This window comes from Monodelphis domestica, chromosome 3 (assembly GCF_027887165.1).
Source record: "Monodelphis domestica isolate mMonDom1 chromosome 3, mMonDom1.pri, whole genome shotgun sequence".
Taxonomy (NCBI): Eukaryota; Metazoa; Chordata; class Mammalia; order Didelphimorphia; family Didelphidae; genus Monodelphis; species Monodelphis domestica.
This window is the reverse complement of record NC_077229.1, coordinates 14,083,261-14,100,951: the sequence shown is the minus strand read 5'-3', so window position 1 is coordinate 14,100,951 and position 17,691 is coordinate 14,083,261. Positions and strand designations below refer to the sequence as shown.

Sequence of the window (17,691 nt, the reverse complement as noted above, 5' to 3'; positions counted from 1 at the left end):
ATTTCTTTATTCAATTCTCCTAGTTTTTCCATTAGAAATTTGGGTGCTATACCATTTGGTGCATATGTGTTGATTAGTGATAATTCCTCATTGTCTATACTCCCTTTTAACAGAATATATTTACCTTCCCTATCCCTTTTGATCTGGTCTCTTTTTGCTTTGGCTTCGTCTGATATCATGATTGCAACTCCTGCCTTCTTTCTATCAGTTGAGGCCCAGAAGGTCTTACTCCATCCTGTAATTCTAACCTTGTGAGTATCAACCCACCTCATATATGTTCCTTGAAGACAACATATGGTAGAGTTTTGGATTCTATTCCATTCTTCTATTTGTCTACGTTTTATGGGTGAGTTCATCCCATTCATGTTCAAAGTTACGATTGTCACTTGTGGATTCCCTGGCATTTTGATATCTTCTCCTAGTTCTGACCTTTCTTCCTTAGCTATAACCTTTTAAACCAGTAATTTACTTTAGATTAGTCCCCCTAGTCCCCTCCCTTGATATGCTTCCCTTTCTAGGCCCTCCCTTTTTGTTCCCTTCCCCTCCCCCCTCTCCTTCCCTCCCTTTTAATACTCCCTCCCTCCACCCCTCCTTAATTTCCCCTTCTCTCTTACCCTGTTGGATAAGATAAAGTTCAAGATCCCAATGGATCAAGGTGTTCTAAGCTCTCAGAGTTGATTTCACTGAGAGTAAGGTTTAAGTAATACCAATTAGCACTTTCTTCCTCTCCTCCCTATATGAAATTTCTTCCCCTCCCCTTCCCATGTGTATCTTTGTGTGAGAAAGATTACTCTATTTAGTTTTTTTTTCTATTTCTTGAAGTATATCTTAGTACCATCAGCGATTCACCCCCTCCCTTTTTCTTTCTTTCACCCCCCATTTCTCCATATTGTCTTAATGCACCAATCATTCCCTATGCATGATTCTTCTAACTACTTTAATGATGCATACAAATTTTGAGAGTTACACATTACATTTTCCCCACATATTAATATATATACTTTGATATAAATGCAATCCTTATAGAAGAGAGTTTGAATAAAAAAAGATAACATTTTTCTCCTTTCCCCTTTCCTTCATATTTACCTTTTCAAGTTTTCCTTGCTCTTTGTGTTTGGATATCAAACTTTCCACAGAGCTCTGGTCTTTTCTTTACAAATACTTGGAAATCTTCTATTTTGTTGAAGGCCTATACTTTCCCCTTGGAAGTATATAGTCAGTTTTGCTGGATAGCTGCTTCTTGGTTGAAGACCCAGCTCTCTTGCCTTTCTGAAAATCATGTTCCATGCCTTACAGTCATTCAGAGTGGAAATTGCAAGGTCTTATGTGACCCTGATTGGCATTCCTTTATATCTAAATTGCCTTTTTCTGGCTTCTTGTAAGATTTTTTCTTTTGTTTGAAAGCTTTGGAATTTGGTAATTACATTCCTGGGAGTTGTCTTTTGGGGATTTAGTGTAGAGGATGTTCTGTGAACTCTTTCAATGCCTGTATTGCCCCCTTGTTCTAGAATCTCTGGGCAGTTTTCTTTGATGATATCTTGTATTATGAGGTCGAGATTACTAGTTTTTTCTGGCTTTTCTGGTAGGCCAATTATTCTCAGATTGTCTCTCCTTCCTCTATTTTCCAGGTCTGTCACCTTGTCAGTGAGATATTTTAGGTTATCTTCTAATTTCTTAGTCTTTTGGCTTTGCATGATTAATTCTTGCTCTTTTGCAAGATCATTGTCTTCCAGTTGCCTGATTCTGACCTTTTAAGCCTGGCTTTCCTTTTCAGTTTGGTGTATCCTGCTATTTGAGGCTTCAAACTGTTTCTGTAGTTGCATTTTTTCGTGATTCTGATTGCTGAGTTCCTTTTGCATTATTTCCCATTTTTTCCTGCCAGAAGGCTTCCATCTTTTTGATAACTTCCAATTTAAATTCTTCAAGAGCTTGTGGACAATTTCCATTTCTTTTGGAAGGTTTTGGAGCATTTGTTTGCTCTTCCTCTTCTGCTATTTCTTCTGTTTTTTTTGTGTTTTCCCTCCATAAAATGTATCCAAAGTCACCCCCTTCTTCTTGCTTTTCTTGGTGTTCGGGTATTGGGGTTCTTGGGTACAGTTTGCCATCTCTTTGTTTTGTTTGTTTTTTCCTCCTCCCTCCCTTTTCCAGTCAGAAATCTGAATGAGTAGCACTTGCTCTCAGTATAAGGGTCTAATGGTCAAGGCTTTAGTCTCGGGCTAATTCTTGGTTCTCTGCAGCTGTGCTGTCTTCCTGGGGAGGCCCAAGGACTGCCCTCCCCTGCCTACCAGTGTTTTGGGAGTTAGTGCTCTCAGGTGAAAGTCTTTGGTGGTCTTAGCTAACTCCCAAGACCTGTAGGTGCCCCTTGCTCACATCAGGGGATCCCTTCACGCACTCGGTGATTACAGCATGCTAGTTCTGGGCACCCGAGATCTGTGCTCCCCTTGCCAGCCAGCCGGGGTTTTGGGTGTTAGTACTCTCAGGAGAAGGACCTCATCTTATTCAGGTCCCCAGATCTGGGGCTGCCCGTTGTTCAGCCCTGGGGTGCCCCTCCCTCACTTGTTGATTCTGTCCAGTGCTGACTTTAACTCTGGCTCCAGCTGTTTGGTCGGGGAGGGGAGGGTGGGTCAGCTTTTACTTCCCTTATATTGTGGAGGTGCCGGAATCCCACCTACCTTCAGAGCTTCGCCTTGTTGTGGGGTATTTCCTTTCTCATGAGGATGGTTGTTTTTTATTTTGGGAGGGTCTTTTGCGGTCGTCTGTGTTGTTGGTTCTGAGGAGAGGAAGCAAGCTGCATCTACTCTGCAGCCATGCTTACCCGGAAGTGGCTGGGCCCAACTCTTGATCCACTGAGCTGCCCAGCTGTTCTACCCCAGGGATATCTTGAATAAAAGGGGGTGAGAGGAAGAATCAGACATAACGAACCCTGAGAGTTATGACTATAAGGTCAAAACTGATTCCAATGAACAAGGGTTCAGGGTCAGTGCTAGCAAGATATAGTTGCAAAGGCAATTTTCTTGTTCTGGCTCTATATTTGATAACTCACAAGACTGATTTATGCTGGCTCCTTCTATCAGAAAAAGTGGCTTGGGGATGAAATTATCTGGCGAGGGAACTGAAGTTCTCTTGACCTGTGGTCGATGTCACATTCTCTTCGGCTTCCTATGGAGAAAATGGAGTCTGGTAGGCTGAAAAATTTGAAAACCGACAAGAGTTTCCACCCTTCTCTGGGTTAGCAGAAAAGCATTCCTCCGATTCAGACTATGTCCTGGAAGATCCCTGAATAAGTACAATTCAATCAACAACTTTCAGAATCAACTTCCTTTCCCACAAAACCGTTGTGTAAACCCTTGGAAGGCCTTGTACTCCTGGGTGAAAACATGGGTCATCCACTGAGCTCTCATTGGTCCATTTACATTTAAATATACACCTTGAGCAGTTGCTGCAAAGAAGCAGTTTGCCTGGGCTGTTTCTGAATTCTGTGTGTGTGTCTTTACTCTATGCATCTTTTATTTTGCCCCTTGTTTTCAAGTCCCAGCTTCCCTCCTCAGGTCACAAGGACTCCCTGCTTATGTTGATGCTAACTGCTGGTCACTTACAATAATCATGTGAGGTGCGTGTTATCATTCCCTCTTACAGATAAGGAAAACTGAGGCTCAGGGAGATTAAGAGATTTGAGCCATATCACACAGTTAGAAAGGACCTGAGAGAGGATCTGCATTTGGGTCTTCCTGATTCATAGTCCAGTGACCTATCTATTTCTGCCTCTAGCTACTTGTTCATCCAGTCCTCCACACAGCTACACATTCTTTATCTACCTATTCATTCATTGATGCATTAACCATCCTCCCATTTTCCCATCCATCATCCACATAATCCCAATTATCCACTTATTCAGCAAACTCCCCCTCCTTTCCCCTATCCATCCATTGGCTACTCAATATAACAATAATTCCATGATTCATCTGTTCACTCATCAATCCCTTCATATGCCCATCCATCTTTTCTTTTCATCTATCCATTTCCTTCCCTCTATCTTCTTGTTCACTCATTGGTCCATACAGCCTTTTTTCTTTCATCCATCCAGTGATTCAGTCATCCATTCACCCAAACGATATACTCATTTGTCATCCAATTGCCCGCCATTTTTTCACCTACTCATCCATCCAGGCATCAATTCCTTCAGTCACTCATGCACTTACCTATGGATCCATTCATCCATGCCTACATTATTTCTTTCATCTAATAATCCCCAGATCTGTTCATCCAGTCCTGAAGCTCTCCATTCACCCATCCATCCAACTATCCTTTCCTCTGTCCATTTCCCCCATTCAGAGTCATTCATTCATCCTCTCTCTGGCCTAAGCATCTCTCCAGACAGTGGGTGATCCCCTTGAGTACGCCTCATTTCCTCCATCTTTCCGGCACGTCGCTGCTCGCTCCAGCCAGCCAGCCCGCCCGTTTTCACTGTCCGCCCATCCTTTCCTTCATCCAGCTGGCGATCTTTCTCAGTCAGTCAGATCTCCTCGGCAGAGGCGCGGGTGCGCCGCACGGGCTCTCCGCTCTGACCTTGGCCAGGCTTCAGGCTGCGGCGGATTGGGCGCTCTCTGACGGAGCCCCGGGAAGCAGTGCTCTCTGTGTGCGCTTTCTCTAAGTGAGAAGAGACGCGGGCCCTGTGCCCTCTCTCTCGCTCCCCCCGGCGCTCGGGTGGGCAGGGCTGGGCGCCTTGCTTGCTTCGCCACTGAGGGCAGCGCTCGAAATGACATTCTGCCCCAGCTCTGAGCCGCTCTCTGGCAAACCTTCTCGCAGCCCCTCCGCCACAGAGAACACTCGTGTCGATGCCGGGGAGCCGAGACACTGACGGGAGCGACAGGCGCCGGAGCGCCTGCTGGGGGAGGACCAAGGCCGAGGGCCTTCCTTTCTCCTCAGGTTCGGCCTCTCGCCACAATGACCCCGCCCCCATTGTGGGGAGACCAATGGGACGCTCTTCCGAACGCCCCCAAGCCAATCGGGCGGCGGTATGCAAATGAGCCGCAGCATTGTGCTGCACACCGAAGGTGGAATGTTCGAGCGAGCCGCAGCCGGAGCTCCCTGGCTAGCAACGGCCCCAGAGCCTCTCTGGCTGCGCCAGACGCCGGGCAGCGACTAGGACGAGCGGGCAGCGAGCCTCGGCCCTCCGCAGAGCTGCTGTAGCCGAGCGCGGACGCGTTGTGTCAGCAGGAACCTGAGCCCGAGCTGGGGTCAGAAGGGCGCCGTCGAGATGGAGCGAGAGCCGAACTCGAGCCAAGACGACCCCCGATCGCACCACTCGCAGGGCTCCAGCACTACTCAGCCGTCCTTGAGCTCCGAGGAGGAGCAGGCGCCCGGGCCCCCGCCCGTCTTTGCGCTCCGCTCGTTTCGCGGCTCCGAACTCCTGCGAAATTCCCGAGACCTTTCCGACTACCGGACCGCCCGGGACCTCGAGAGGCAGTTCCAAGGCCTCCCCACCGCCCGCCCGCGGAGCAGCGATATGCAGCAGTCACTAAGCTTTGCCCCCAGTTACTTTCGGTCCTCCGAAGGCCTCGAGAACCAGGAATCCACAGACCCAAACTCTCCCCTGTTAAGCGCAGGGCCCTCCCAGACTTCCGTCGCCCAAATCTCCCGGGGCTCCGTCCAGCAGGCCTCCGACAGCAGCATCGTGACCCCGGGTTCCCGGCACGTCTCCCAGACCTCCAGCCTTCAGGCCTCCCGGCAGACCTCTCAGCGGGCCTCCCGCCAGGTCTCCCGCCAGGTCTCCCGCCAGGTCTCCCGCCAGGTCTCCCGCCAGGCCTCTCAGCAGAGCTCCCAGCAGGGCTCCCAGGCCTCCGTAGTCCACGGCTCCCACCCGATCTCCCAGACCTCCATACCCCGGATCTCCAAGAGCACCGGTACCCAGGCCTCCCGCAACCTTCGGGGCCCCAGGACCAGCTATTCTGCCCAGATCCTGGAAGCCCGGGAGGCCCGCAGCCACGAGGCCCTGGGGCCCGTCTACTCCAGGACCTCGGGCAGTCACCGCCACCATTCGGGCTACTTGGCCGACGACGAAGGCACCCAGGGCCCCATTCGGGTAAGAGGAGCTCTCCCTGGGAAACAGCCCCCAGCTCACGCACACTCGGAAGCCCTGGCACCCCCGGACCTCGCCTCTCAGCCCCCTCCCAGGAATCCCTGCTTCTTCACTTTGCTCCCCTCTCGCGGGAATTCACCCCAAGGGGCTCCCTTCATCGCTCCTTTAGGCCCACGTGGCCCACCGCACCGGGGCCTTCATTGGGCCTCGGGTCCAGGACCCCACTCCTGCATGAGGGGGGGCATCATTTCCGCCCAGGCCTCGGCCCCAGGTCTCGCTCTCCATTCTCGTCCTCTCCTCTTTCCTCCCTCCAAGGGAATTCCCCCGACTTCACGTCAAAGCGCTCCCTTCCCAACAGGCCGCCAGACTTCTTGGGCGGACCTAGGAAGTCTGAGCCCTGGCCACCAGCAGTATCTTCCCACCCCAAGACAGCCCAATTAAAGTGGCAAGCAGAGAAGGAAAGGTGAGGCCTGGCTTCCAGTCTTACCTCAGACACCTGTGCTGGATGACCCTGGACAGGTGTCGCTGGGTCTCTGAGCACCCGACTCTAGGAGGCCCCTCACACTGTCAGCTGCCCAGATCGAGGGCTCTGGCTCCGGGTTAGTAGTTGCCCGGTTGGTATTAAAAAAAAAAAAAGTCAGGTGCTGTCCGAGGTCCTGGAGGTACAACGACATAACTCGCCATCAAATAGTCCCTGCCCTTAGGCAGATTCCAATCTATTGGTCAAATAAGTCGTGGACATAAAGTCCCGAGTGAGAAATGCCATGAGGGGCGGGGGGAGGCTGTAGGGGGGCGGGAAAACCCCAGGAGCTACTGTGATGACAATCACTAGAATTCCTTCCTTCTTCTTTCCTTCCTTCCCTCCCTCCCTACTTCCTTGCCTCCCTCTTTCCTTCATCCCCTCTCTCCCTTCTTCATTCCCTCCCTCTTTCCTTTCTTCCTCCCTCCCTCCTTCTTTCCCTCCCTCTTCCCTTCTTTTCTTCCTTCCTTCCCTCCTCTCTCCCTTCTATCCTTTCTTCCTTCCCTCCCTCCCTCTGTCCCTCTTTCCTTCCACCTAGTAACTGTCCTTCTGGAATCAGTAGGACATAAGCTACTTGAGGGTGGGCCTGCTTGGTTTTTGTCCTTGTTTGCAGTGTCTGGCCCTTAGTGGGTTCAGGGAGACACTTCAGCAAATGATAGCGGTCAGCGTCTTCTTTCTTGGGGAGTTTCGGGACTGAAGCCCACCCAGCGGGCCCTGGAGGCTTCTCCCTCCGCGGCCCTGGGAATAGCAGCCCTCCTTTATTTTAGTTTCAGGTACACAAGAAGGCTGTGAACGTTGACACGTCCAAGATGAAGGAGGCGCTGCGGCCGCCCTATCCGTTCAGCTTTCCCATCCCTCCTCGGTCCCATGGCCACAAGAAGCCCCCCAAGGCTGAACCCTTCTCGGAATTCCTGGACTTTCTGGCCACGGGCCCTGTGCTAGATAGCCTGCAGCTGGTGGTGGATGAAGCCTCCAGGAAGATGACCCGCCTCCGCACTGAGGCCGGCCTGCCCTTGATAGAGGTGGAGAAGGAGACCAGCCGGAGGTCGGAGAGAAGAGGGGAGATGGAAGAGGCCCGAAGGCTCCGGAGGGGCCGCCACCACTTTTACCCTGGCTTCCCCAACAACTACCCATCCAGCTCCAGCTCCGAGTCCAACCACTACTACCACAGAGACGACGGCAGAGGCTACGGGGGCCGCTGTACCTGCGGTGGCCTTGGCGGAGGGATCTTCCTGAATCCCCCCTGGCTGAGGCGGAAGGTCCCCTGCTTTGATCACCGAGGTCACGCCTCCCACCTCCCCCCCATCCGCGAGAAACTTCGCCTGGAAAGAGACTTAGGCCATCTCCTTGGGAAGGTACGGCGGGCCGGCAGAGGCCCCAGAGCGAGGGGACTTTGGGAGGAAGCTAGCCTGGGCCAGTCTCCCTGGGGCCCTGCGGTTGCTGCTGCTCTGGAGGGAGGGACAGCCTGGGAGGAGGAGGCTGAGCCCATCGGCCCTCACCTTTGTCCATCTCTTCCCTCACAGAGAGCCAAACACCCGCTGTCTTCTCACAGAGAGGACGTCTTCCTCTGGAAGAAGTCCGTGGACCCGCTCGACCTGGTCTGGTCCAAGGAGCAGAGGCTGGCCTGGCTGGCCAAGCTCCTGGAGGCTCCTCCGAGAAAGACTGCCCAGATGCCCAGCCTGACAGAAATCCTGGCCGTTCTGGAGCAGGCGGGCAGGGCCAAGGGCCCCAGCTCGCAGGACAGGGCCAGCTCCCCGTGCAGGCCCAGCCCGCCTTCGTGCAGGCCCAGTCCGCCGCCCTGCAGGCCCAGCCCGCCCTGCAAGCCCGCCCCGACCGAGGTGGCCAAAGCCACCCAGGTGCCCAGCCCCTGCCACTCGCCCAGCCCAGTCCGGCTGCCCAGCCCGTGTTCCATTCCCAGCGCCCAGGTAATCCCCTGCGGGGTGGACAAGGCCTCGCAGACAGAAATGGAGTACCCCAAGAGGCCCTGCACCCCGAAGTACGCCCCAGCGCCACCCGCCTGCCCCCCTGCCCCCGAGGAGAAGGCCAAGCCGTGCCCCGCCCCAGAAGAGGCCAAGCCGTGCCCCGCCCCGGAAGAGGCCAAGCCGTGCCCCATGGAGCGGGAGCTGTCCGTCATCAAGCAGCAGTTCGAGAAGGAAGTGCTGGATCTGCTGCTGGGCTCCCTGAGCTCCTCCTCGGTGACGTCCTCCTCTTGCGCCACAGGCTCCGAGCTGCCTCCCTACACCTCCACCAAGGAGCCCTTCCACACCCTGGACTTCCTGGCCGAGCACCAGCTCTTCCCGGTGCTGCAGGAGGTGGTGACCCAGGCCGTGCTGAAGCTGCGAAACGCCCGGCGCCAAGACGGGGTCCCCCTCTTCCCGGCGCTGCTGGAGGAGACGGAACAGAGGTCGCAGAAGTTTATGGAGATGGAGGAGGTGGGACCCGAGGAGGAGGAAGAGGAGGAGGAAGAGGAAGAGGAGGCCGAGGAGGAAGAGCCCTCCAACAAGGTGTGGGAGCACATCTCCCACAAGGCCGTGTGGTACCTCCCCGAGGAGCCCAGCGAGGGCAAGGCGTCCAAAGGCCCGCTCACCAAGGCCAAAGACCATCGGAACCTAATGACGGCCTTGGCCCTGCCTCTGGGCACCACCAGTCTGTCTCTGCGCCGGCGGAGGGAGAAGGTGCAGGCCGAAGCCAAGGCCTTGGCCGAGGCCAAGGCCCAGGCCCAGGAGGTCAAGTCCCTGTCTCAGATCAAAGCCAGGGTCAGGAAGGACTCCGAAAGTATGAGACAGGTATCGCCCACTGGCTACGTCTAGGAGGCTGGAGGGGTGGGAGCCGGGGCTGGGGGAGGGGGAGGGGGCCCCTGCCCCTCCCCCAGCAGCCCCCTGCCCCGCCCCCCCAGTGGCCTTCAGGGCTGCTCCACCTGACTTCTCCCGAGAAGACGGGAGGGAGAACCTCTTGGGTCACTAAGGACACTCCCAGCTCCCGGCCCACCTCTGACTTTAGCCCAGGCTGCTGAGGGGAGGAGCCCTAGCCCACTCTCTCCTGCGTCCCACCCTTCCTTCCCCCCTCAGGACTCCCCCAAGGGGAACTGGGCATCCCTCCACCTGCCTCGAAGGGGGAGGCAGGGGAGCGGGAGACCAGGGCCGGACAGTTCACAAACACCAAATAAAGGTTTTCATTCTTTTAAATCACACTTCAAAAAATCAAAACAAAACTTTTTTAACCTTCAAGCTTTTCCAGAAATAAACCCTTGCCTTCCTTCGGCCTTAGAATTGATACCAAGTGTCAGTTCCAAGGCCCAAGGGCCGCGATTGGGGTTAAGTGACTTGCCCAGGGTCACACAGCCACAAAGCATTGAGGCCACATTTGAACCCAGGACCTCCAGTCTCCAGGCCTAGCACTCTATCCACCGAGCCCCCTGGTTGCCTCTTAATGTTAGCCTTTTCAGGATTTCCATTACAGGCTCCAGGTGCTGCTGAGGTCTGGGACTTGTTCCCACCCAAGTTGGCTTGGAGCCAAAGCACTGGGGGCTTCTGGGTGATGAAGCATAAGGCAGCTGTTCAAGCAGTGGACAGCTCCCTTTATTAGCCCCAACTTTCAGGTGGACTTTGGAACTGAGGGTGGCTTAGGAGAGGCTGCTGGGGGGCTGTCCCACCTCTAGAAAGTTCCCCTGGGGTGAGAGGGGGTGAAGGCAGGACCCCTCAGCAAAGTGCCCTCCCAAGAACATCAAGGACTGCTCCTCCCCAAAGGGCACAAACGAGAGCCCAGGTCTGCCTATTCTTGCCCTCTTCACACACACCCCACAGCCCAGCACACCCAAGTGGCTGCCCTTTGGGCAGTGCCCTGGGTGTGGGCGTTCTGCTGAGCACAGCAAGAATGATCATGTGACTAATGGGTGTGTTCGTGCTAGCAGAGATGGGTCTGGGCAGCCAGGAGTGCCATGGTGGGCCCCCCAAACCTCCCAGCCCCCTGAAGAGGGCTTCTCCAGCTCTAGAGGGACTTGGGAATTGCCTGCTAGGTGTGATCTAGGGGGATCTCCTGTGATCCTCTCAATGCCTGAGGGGAGGGTGCTTGGAGGCAGCCTGGGTCACGCTGGACCCTAAATCGGTGGTTCTGCCCTTTGGGCCCAAATAGACCAGGTATGGCCCATCCTCTGTATGCTTGGAGCCATCGATAACTATCTGGTTACTTCAACTGGTCCTCACGTGGCCCTGTTTGTGGGTCCTCTTCCTAAGATGTGGCCCCCTGAATTGAGGGAAGAGGATGAGAGATGGCAGGTGTGGCACCCTTTGGGGTGACCGATGTGGCCAGAATGTGGCAGGAATGGTGTCCCTAGGAGTGCTGAGTGTGTCGAGGGAGGTATGGCAGATGGGAAGAGAATGGGCATTTTTCTAGCAGCGGGCAGTGTGCCAAGAACTTGACGGCTCTCTCCATGGAGTGATGTGCGGGTGTGAAGAAGGATCCCAGCAGTGGGCTGTGATAAGAGTGATGGATGGGATTTGTACCTGGCTGATGGTGGCCAGCCTGGAGTCGGGGAGTGCTCCTGGTATAACAGATCTCCTTTCCCCCCCTGGGCTGCTGCCTAGGCCAGGTACCACAGGTTGAGCAAGACCCTCATGAAGCTGCCCTCTGAGATCTCCACCAAGTCCCACAAATCGCTCATGTCCTACTTCTCACTCCTCAACCCAAAGAAGGAGTATATGATTCAGTTCCTCATGGACCAGGCCATCAAACTCCTCCTCTACAAGTACAACTACGAGAAGAGCCTGGCCAAGAGGCTCGGCTTCATGTCCTTCTCCGTTGCTGGTACCCTCATGGACCTCTTCCTTGGCTACAAGGATATCCAGGGTGCGGCCCCAAGGATCAGCCTCAGCACCAAGATCAACTGGCCCTGCATGCTGGACAAGCTGGAGAAGGCCGAGCAGGCAGCTCTCTTTGCACCCTTCGCCAAGAAAATAAGTGGCCCAACCGCCACCGCTTCCTCATCATCATCCTCCAGCCGCCCCTCCACTCGCCAAGTTTCCACCAAGTCCTTGAAGCCACACACGGCTTGGTCTGTGCCCAGGACAACAGCCAAACCTAGGCCCTCCCTCGCGGCAGAGGGGTCGCAAGGGCCTTCCATCCCCACCATAAGTATGTCGTCCGGCGTTCCCGCTTCCGGGAGCCAGGAGTCCAAAGCTTCTCTGGATTATTCCAAAGAGAGCTCCCACAACTTGAGCCCTTATAGGGACTTTTTTGGCACGGTGGGAGAGGAGGAAGCCTATGAGGAAGAGGAAGAATATTATGAAGATGTTGATGATGAGGAGGAGGAGGAGGAGGAAGAGGAGTACCATGAGGAGGACGAGGAGGACGAGGAGGAAGAGGAGGAAGAGGAGGAAGAGTACTTCTATGAGGAGGAGGAGGTGACTCAGGAGAGGGAGGGGGAGGAGGAGGAGGAGAGGAGAGACTTTGAGCATTTTGCATTCACAGAATTAGAAAATGGAGACAATGGAGACTATCAGGATGAACCTGAGAACATCTCTGAAGATACTGAAGATGCCTAGAGGTCCCTGCCGGCAGAATGGCCTTCCCTCCTTCCCTCCTTCCTTCCTTCCTTCCTTCCCTCCTTCCTTCCTTCCTTCCTTCCTTCCTTTCTTCCTTCCTTCCTTCCTTCCTTCCTTCCTTCCTTCCTTCCTTCCTTCCTTCCTTCCTTCCTTCCTTCCTTCCTTCCTTCCTTCCTTCCTTCCTTCCTTCCTCCCTCCCTTCTTTCCTTCTAGCACTGTCCCTACCTCATCCCTATGTACCTAATAAATGGAAGTTATTTTAGGTTACTCTGCTGCTCCCTTGCTTCTCACTGCCTCTGCTTGGACAGAGGGTCAGCAGGCACAGAATTCAGGGTTCAGGACACAGGTCCTTTTTCTTTTAAAAGGCCCCTGAACTGGGGGGTAGGAGGGGGGGGGTGATCAAGGTGCAAACACTGATTAAGCTCCTACTATGTGCTAGGCTCTGGGGACATAACCTGTCTCTACTAGGGTTGAATCCTAGCTCTGCCTCAGGCGCCTCCTCTGGACTAGCTGGGTTCCAGAGTTCCAGATCTTGGTCCCCCCACCCCCACCCTAGGCCCCAGGTCTCTGCAGGTGGACTAGCTCTGAAGCACAGACTCTACACCAATCACGATCTCAAGGCGGACAGTGGTGAGAGAGCAGAACTAAGTTCAAAGATGCTTTGTGACCCTGGCCAAGTCACTTCCCTGGGCAAGCTATTTGCTCCTCTGTAAATGGAGAAGAACCCATCTCCCAGGGCTGTGGTGATGAAACATGTTTTGTAAACTTCGGTTGGGTGGAGTGTAGACAACTCCAAGAGTCCCTCCAGAAGCCAGCTGAGGATCCCAGGCTTGGGCAGTGCCTACTATGTGACAGGAGCTGTCCTCGGTGCTGGGCATACAAAGCCCAAAAAAGCCTGTGCCAGGTCCATGAAGGAAAGCTGAAGGCCAGTGAGGGAGCCAGGAGAAGAGAAAGGAAAGAGAAATCCCAAAGTCAAGCACAGCCAGGCAAGAGAGGAGGTTTCAGAGCTGAGGGCGCTCCTTAAAGGGAGGCTCAGGGGGCCAGAGGCTAGTGATAAGCAGGTTTCCCCTAGCGACTTTCCTGGGGCATGGAGAGAAGACAGAGAAGACTCGGAGCAGTGTAGCCAGATGGGAAATCCATCCAGGTGAATGGGCTTGGTGGGGTCTGGTTCTTTCCTTAGGAATTCTAGCTCTCTAGAAGAGACTAGTTTCCTTTATCTGGACTGGACCCGTGGTTTCATCCCTTTGGGGACTCTCTTTTTAAACTCTTCTGTCTTAGAATTGATACTAAGGGGGCAGGTAGGTGGTTCAGTTATTATAGAGCCAGGCCTGAAGACAGGTGGTCCTGGGTTCAGATCTGGCCACAGACACTTCCTAGCTGTGTGACCCTGGGCAAGTCACTTACCTGCAATTTCCTAGTCCTTACCAAGTGGTAAGGTAAAGTGTTACGTCCAGAGTCACACAGCTAGAAAGTGTCTGAAGTCAGACTGAACCCAGGTCATCTTGACTCCAGGCATGGTGCACTATCCACTGTGCTACCTAGCTGCCCCTTTGAGGAACTATTCACGAGAAAACTCCCTCTACCAATGAAGATCAGTGCCAACTGTGTACCTGACAGTCCTAGGTACCTGGGACACAAGTTAAGTGACTGGCTCAACCGAGGTGGGTTAGAGGCAGTCAGTCAACAAACACTTATTAAGTTCCTACTATGTGCCAAGAATTGTGCACTAGGGATGCAAAGAAAGGCAAATGATGATGCCTGCCTTCTCAGAGCTTACAATCTAGTGAGGGGAAATAATTTTCAAAAGAGGTGGGGGACAGGGAGAAGGGTGAGAAGGTATCCCTGGAGAAACTCAGAGGAATGAAGCCATACGAGAAATGAACGCAGGTCTTCATGGTTTCCAGACCAGTGTTCTATCCACTACACTTTACTGCCTGTTGGAAGACGGGTGTTCAAGCAGCTTGGATGGATTGGCCATCTGTGGAATAACCGTAGCTTTTCTGTTGAGTTGTGTGCTCATGTCGAGGAGACATCACAGTCAGTGATAGAGTGGAAGCTCCTTGAGGTCAGGATACTAGCCTTAGAGTTGAAAAAGACTCCAGAAGTCCTCTAGTTCAACCCTCTCATTTAATAATGAAGGGCCTGAGGCCTCAGGAGGCCTGTATGACTTACCTAAGATCATACAGCTGATAGGTGTCAGGATTTACATCCAATGGCTCCTGAAATCAAATCCAACATTCTACTCCCCTTGCCAAACCGCCTGTCTCCTCCATGGCTTCTCTTCATTCCTCCCACCAGCCCTCTTCCAGGGTACATTCTCAGTTCTTCACCAATGTCCTTTCTCTCTTCTGGACACTCTCCATCTCATCCTTGGCCCTCGTTGATGGGGCCCTTGGTGGATGGATGGCCCCTGAAGACAAGGACCTAGAGAAGCTGGCCACACTGAGTTCCCCTGCTTCCTGATGCCTGCAGAGAATCAGGCTGTCAATGAACTGAGGGAAGGGGGAGAGGGCAGAGCACCTAGACTAGTTACCAAGTAGTGCTTGCCTTGAAGGGTCAGCAGCCCAGAGGCTATATCAGAGGGCAGGAACCCTAGGTGCGCTCCGGAAAGCTTTTTCCCCTGGCAGGAGTTTGGCGGATGCTTCTAGGGGCCACTGTTTGCAGACCCCGGAGGATGGGCTGAGACATGCTAAAAATGACCAAATGGGGAAATCCTCCTTCCTCTGATGCTCTAGACATGCATTTGGGGTCTCCTCATTCATTAGTGGCCAGCATCATTCATGAGACTGTTTAATGGCCGTGTGATTGAAACCCAGACAGATTCTTATAAGCACCCAGCAATTTCCTCCTTCCCATCTGCGGCCCCCACCCTCTGTCTGTCCAGGGGTTGGGAGGGAGTGCCTCATCAAGCGCTCAGAGGCACGAAGCTAGCTGGCATCCCTTCTCCCTCAATCTCATTTGGGCTCCCCTCTGCCTAGCCCCACCTTCGGTTCCTCATCCCAGCAACCACAGCTCTCTCTGGGGTCAGTCCCAGCTCTATGTCAGTGCTGGTGGGGAGTGCCTTGACCCATTGGTGCTCTCAGTCTTGGAAAGCCCTGGGTGGCTTATCCCACGGGCCATGCATCGTCTCACTCCTTCCCCTATAATGGCTGCCAAGCCCAGAGGAAGTGGCCCTCCTCACTTCTCACCTGGGTGACTTCCTTTGGTCTCCCGCTCAACTCGGGCCTGGGAGCCAGTAGAGCAATGACTATCATAGTAAGTGGGGGGAGAAGCAGCGGGTATGGCCAGCTGGTCAGTCATCGTCTCCTTAATCCTGAAATCTGCTTCCCTGAATGTAGCCAGATATCTCACTGCCTCTCTGCACATCCTGGACGATGGGTTCATGTATGCAGTCCACGGAAATCCTCAGACCATTTTCTGACAACCTCTCTGAAATGAAGGGGCCGGAATACTCTCCCCGGAGAGCTGCCCTGGCTCTACGCACTGCTAGACTTCGGGGCACCATCCTATGCCAGCCTGGGCCATCGCCTGCCATCCTATTGTCTTGCCACTGGACTCTGGAAGACAGTGAGGCTGAGCCTTCAAAATCCCATTCAGGCAGAAGTCAAGACATTGCCCATCATCCACTGGTTTACCATTTCTCTACCATGCTGATGGGAAACCAGTTGACTCGAGAAGTGGAGGGAGAGCTGGTGGTGCCCAACTTTGTGTTTGCAGATGCTCGTGTCCTCTGGGGCGGAGATGCCACAGAGCATGGATCCACTCTCTGCCACTTGGGCTAAATGTACACCAACAATTATCACGAAGAAAACAGAGGCTCTCCCCTGGCCGGTGCTGCATCGTCCATACATGGAACCGATGGTTCAGGCAAATGGAGCGACCCTGGCAGTGCCCTTTCCAGGGATGTCCACACAGGTGATGAGGCTGATACACGCATTGCCAGGGCGAGCTTAGTGCTTGGGAGGCTTTGAAAGAATTAGGCTGCCTACCAGACTGCAGCTCTGACAAGAGCATATGGCAGGCATCGCCGTCTTTTCTTTTTTCCATAAATTCACATTTATCAGGCCCTTGACAGCCACCATCACCAACGACAAGACTCCACGCGACTTACCATTTCTTTGAAAACGACACCAACGCCCTCTGCTTCAGGGCCCCCTTGGGCTCATCTCACTCGGTGCTTTTTTCTCTTGACGTTGTGGCTGTTCTTTTCTCGGACGTCCCCACGGGATGCATTACTCTTCTTCGCTGAGGTCCTTTCTTTCAGGGAACTGCCAAGCACTCAAACTCTACTGCCCAGAGCTCAACGCCAGTGGGCTGGCCATGTTCAAATGCCAAACATGTCTGCCTAAAAGACTGGTTCACAGAGAACTTGTAGAAGACAAGCGCTCACACAGAGGTCTGAAGACGGGATCTACAGGCTCTCTAACGAACGTCAGTGTCCATTGGGAGACAGAGGAGACACAGGACCCCCCAACAGGATGTGCCTGCATTTCTGAGCAAAACCCAACTTGAGGAAACATGAGATGTGCAAATAGAGAGATGTCTGCATGGTGCTCCTCTTTCTCTCCTCTGACACTGCCCCTCGCAGGGTGCAGGCTCTCATTACCTCACTGTGGACTTTGCTGCGGTGTGTGTGTGTGTGTGTGTGTGTGTGTGTGTGTGTGTGTGTGTGTGTTGGGGGGGGTCTGTCTGCCTCAAGTCTCTCCTCTCTGCAGAGAGGACTCCTACACTCAGCCAGCAAAGTGGCTTTCTTAAAGTACAGCCTGATCACGTCACACCCCGATGCACATCCACTCACTAACTCCAGTGGTTTCCTGTTGGTCTCTAGGATCAAATACAAAGTGCTCTGTTTGGAGTTCAAAGCCCTTACTAACCTCCCTGCTCCTCTCTTTCCAGTCTTCTCAAGACTTACTCTAAAACCTACTCTCCAAGCCCAAGAGCCTGGCCTCGTGGCTATTCTGCAAACAAGGCACTCCATCTTCCGGTTGCCTGGCTATTTCTCCTGCCTAGAACACTCTCCCTCCTCCATTCCAATAGCTGATCTTCCAGCTAAAATCCCACCTACTACAAGAAGCCTTCCTTAACCTCAATTAATTCTAGGCCTTCCCTCTGTTAATTATTTTCTACTTAGCTTATAGTTAGCTTGCTTTGAAGGTATTTCTTTGCATGTTATCTCCCCCACTAAACTGTAAGATCCTTGAGGGCAGGAACTGTCTTTTCCCCCTTTTTTGCATGGTCAGCAAGAACAGATGCCATCTATTGCCCATTACCCAATTCATGGGAAGAGGAACAGTTGTATGAAAGCATGGAGCCGAGGATTAAGCAGGGAACATATTCTAGGGATGTAGCTGCGTGGCTCTGAGCTCAGTAGAGTTCAGACTCAGTTCTAGTCTTTATTAGCTCAGCTCACAAACCTTCAGGGGAATAACCAGAGCAGGAGTCCCAGACCAAAGAGAAGCTGGCAGATCAGTGACTCTGAACCTACCAAACCCTCCCCATCCTAACCCTCCGGGTCTAACCAATGAGTTTCCCAAATAACCAACAGACCCAAA

At 53.4% G+C, this 17,691-nt stretch overlaps 1 protein-coding gene across 1 annotated transcript; it reads left to right on the top strand.

Moving 5' to 3' along the window:
• The first annotated feature begins 4,982 nt into the window (after positions 1 to 4,982).
• Positions 4,983 to 12,408, top strand: CCDC116 (coiled-coil domain containing 116). The gene is made up of 4 exons (XM_007490397.3): positions 4,983 to 6,082; positions 7,367 to 7,954; positions 8,123 to 9,385; positions 11,183 to 12,408. Exons 1-4 carry the CDS (start codon positions 5,258 to 5,260, stop codon positions 12,137 to 12,139), a joined length of 3,633 nt encoding a protein of 1,210 aa, XP_007490459.2. The 5' UTR covers positions 4,983 to 5,257; the 3' UTR covers positions 12,140 to 12,408.
• Positions 12,409 to 17,691: the final 5,283 nt, after the last annotated feature.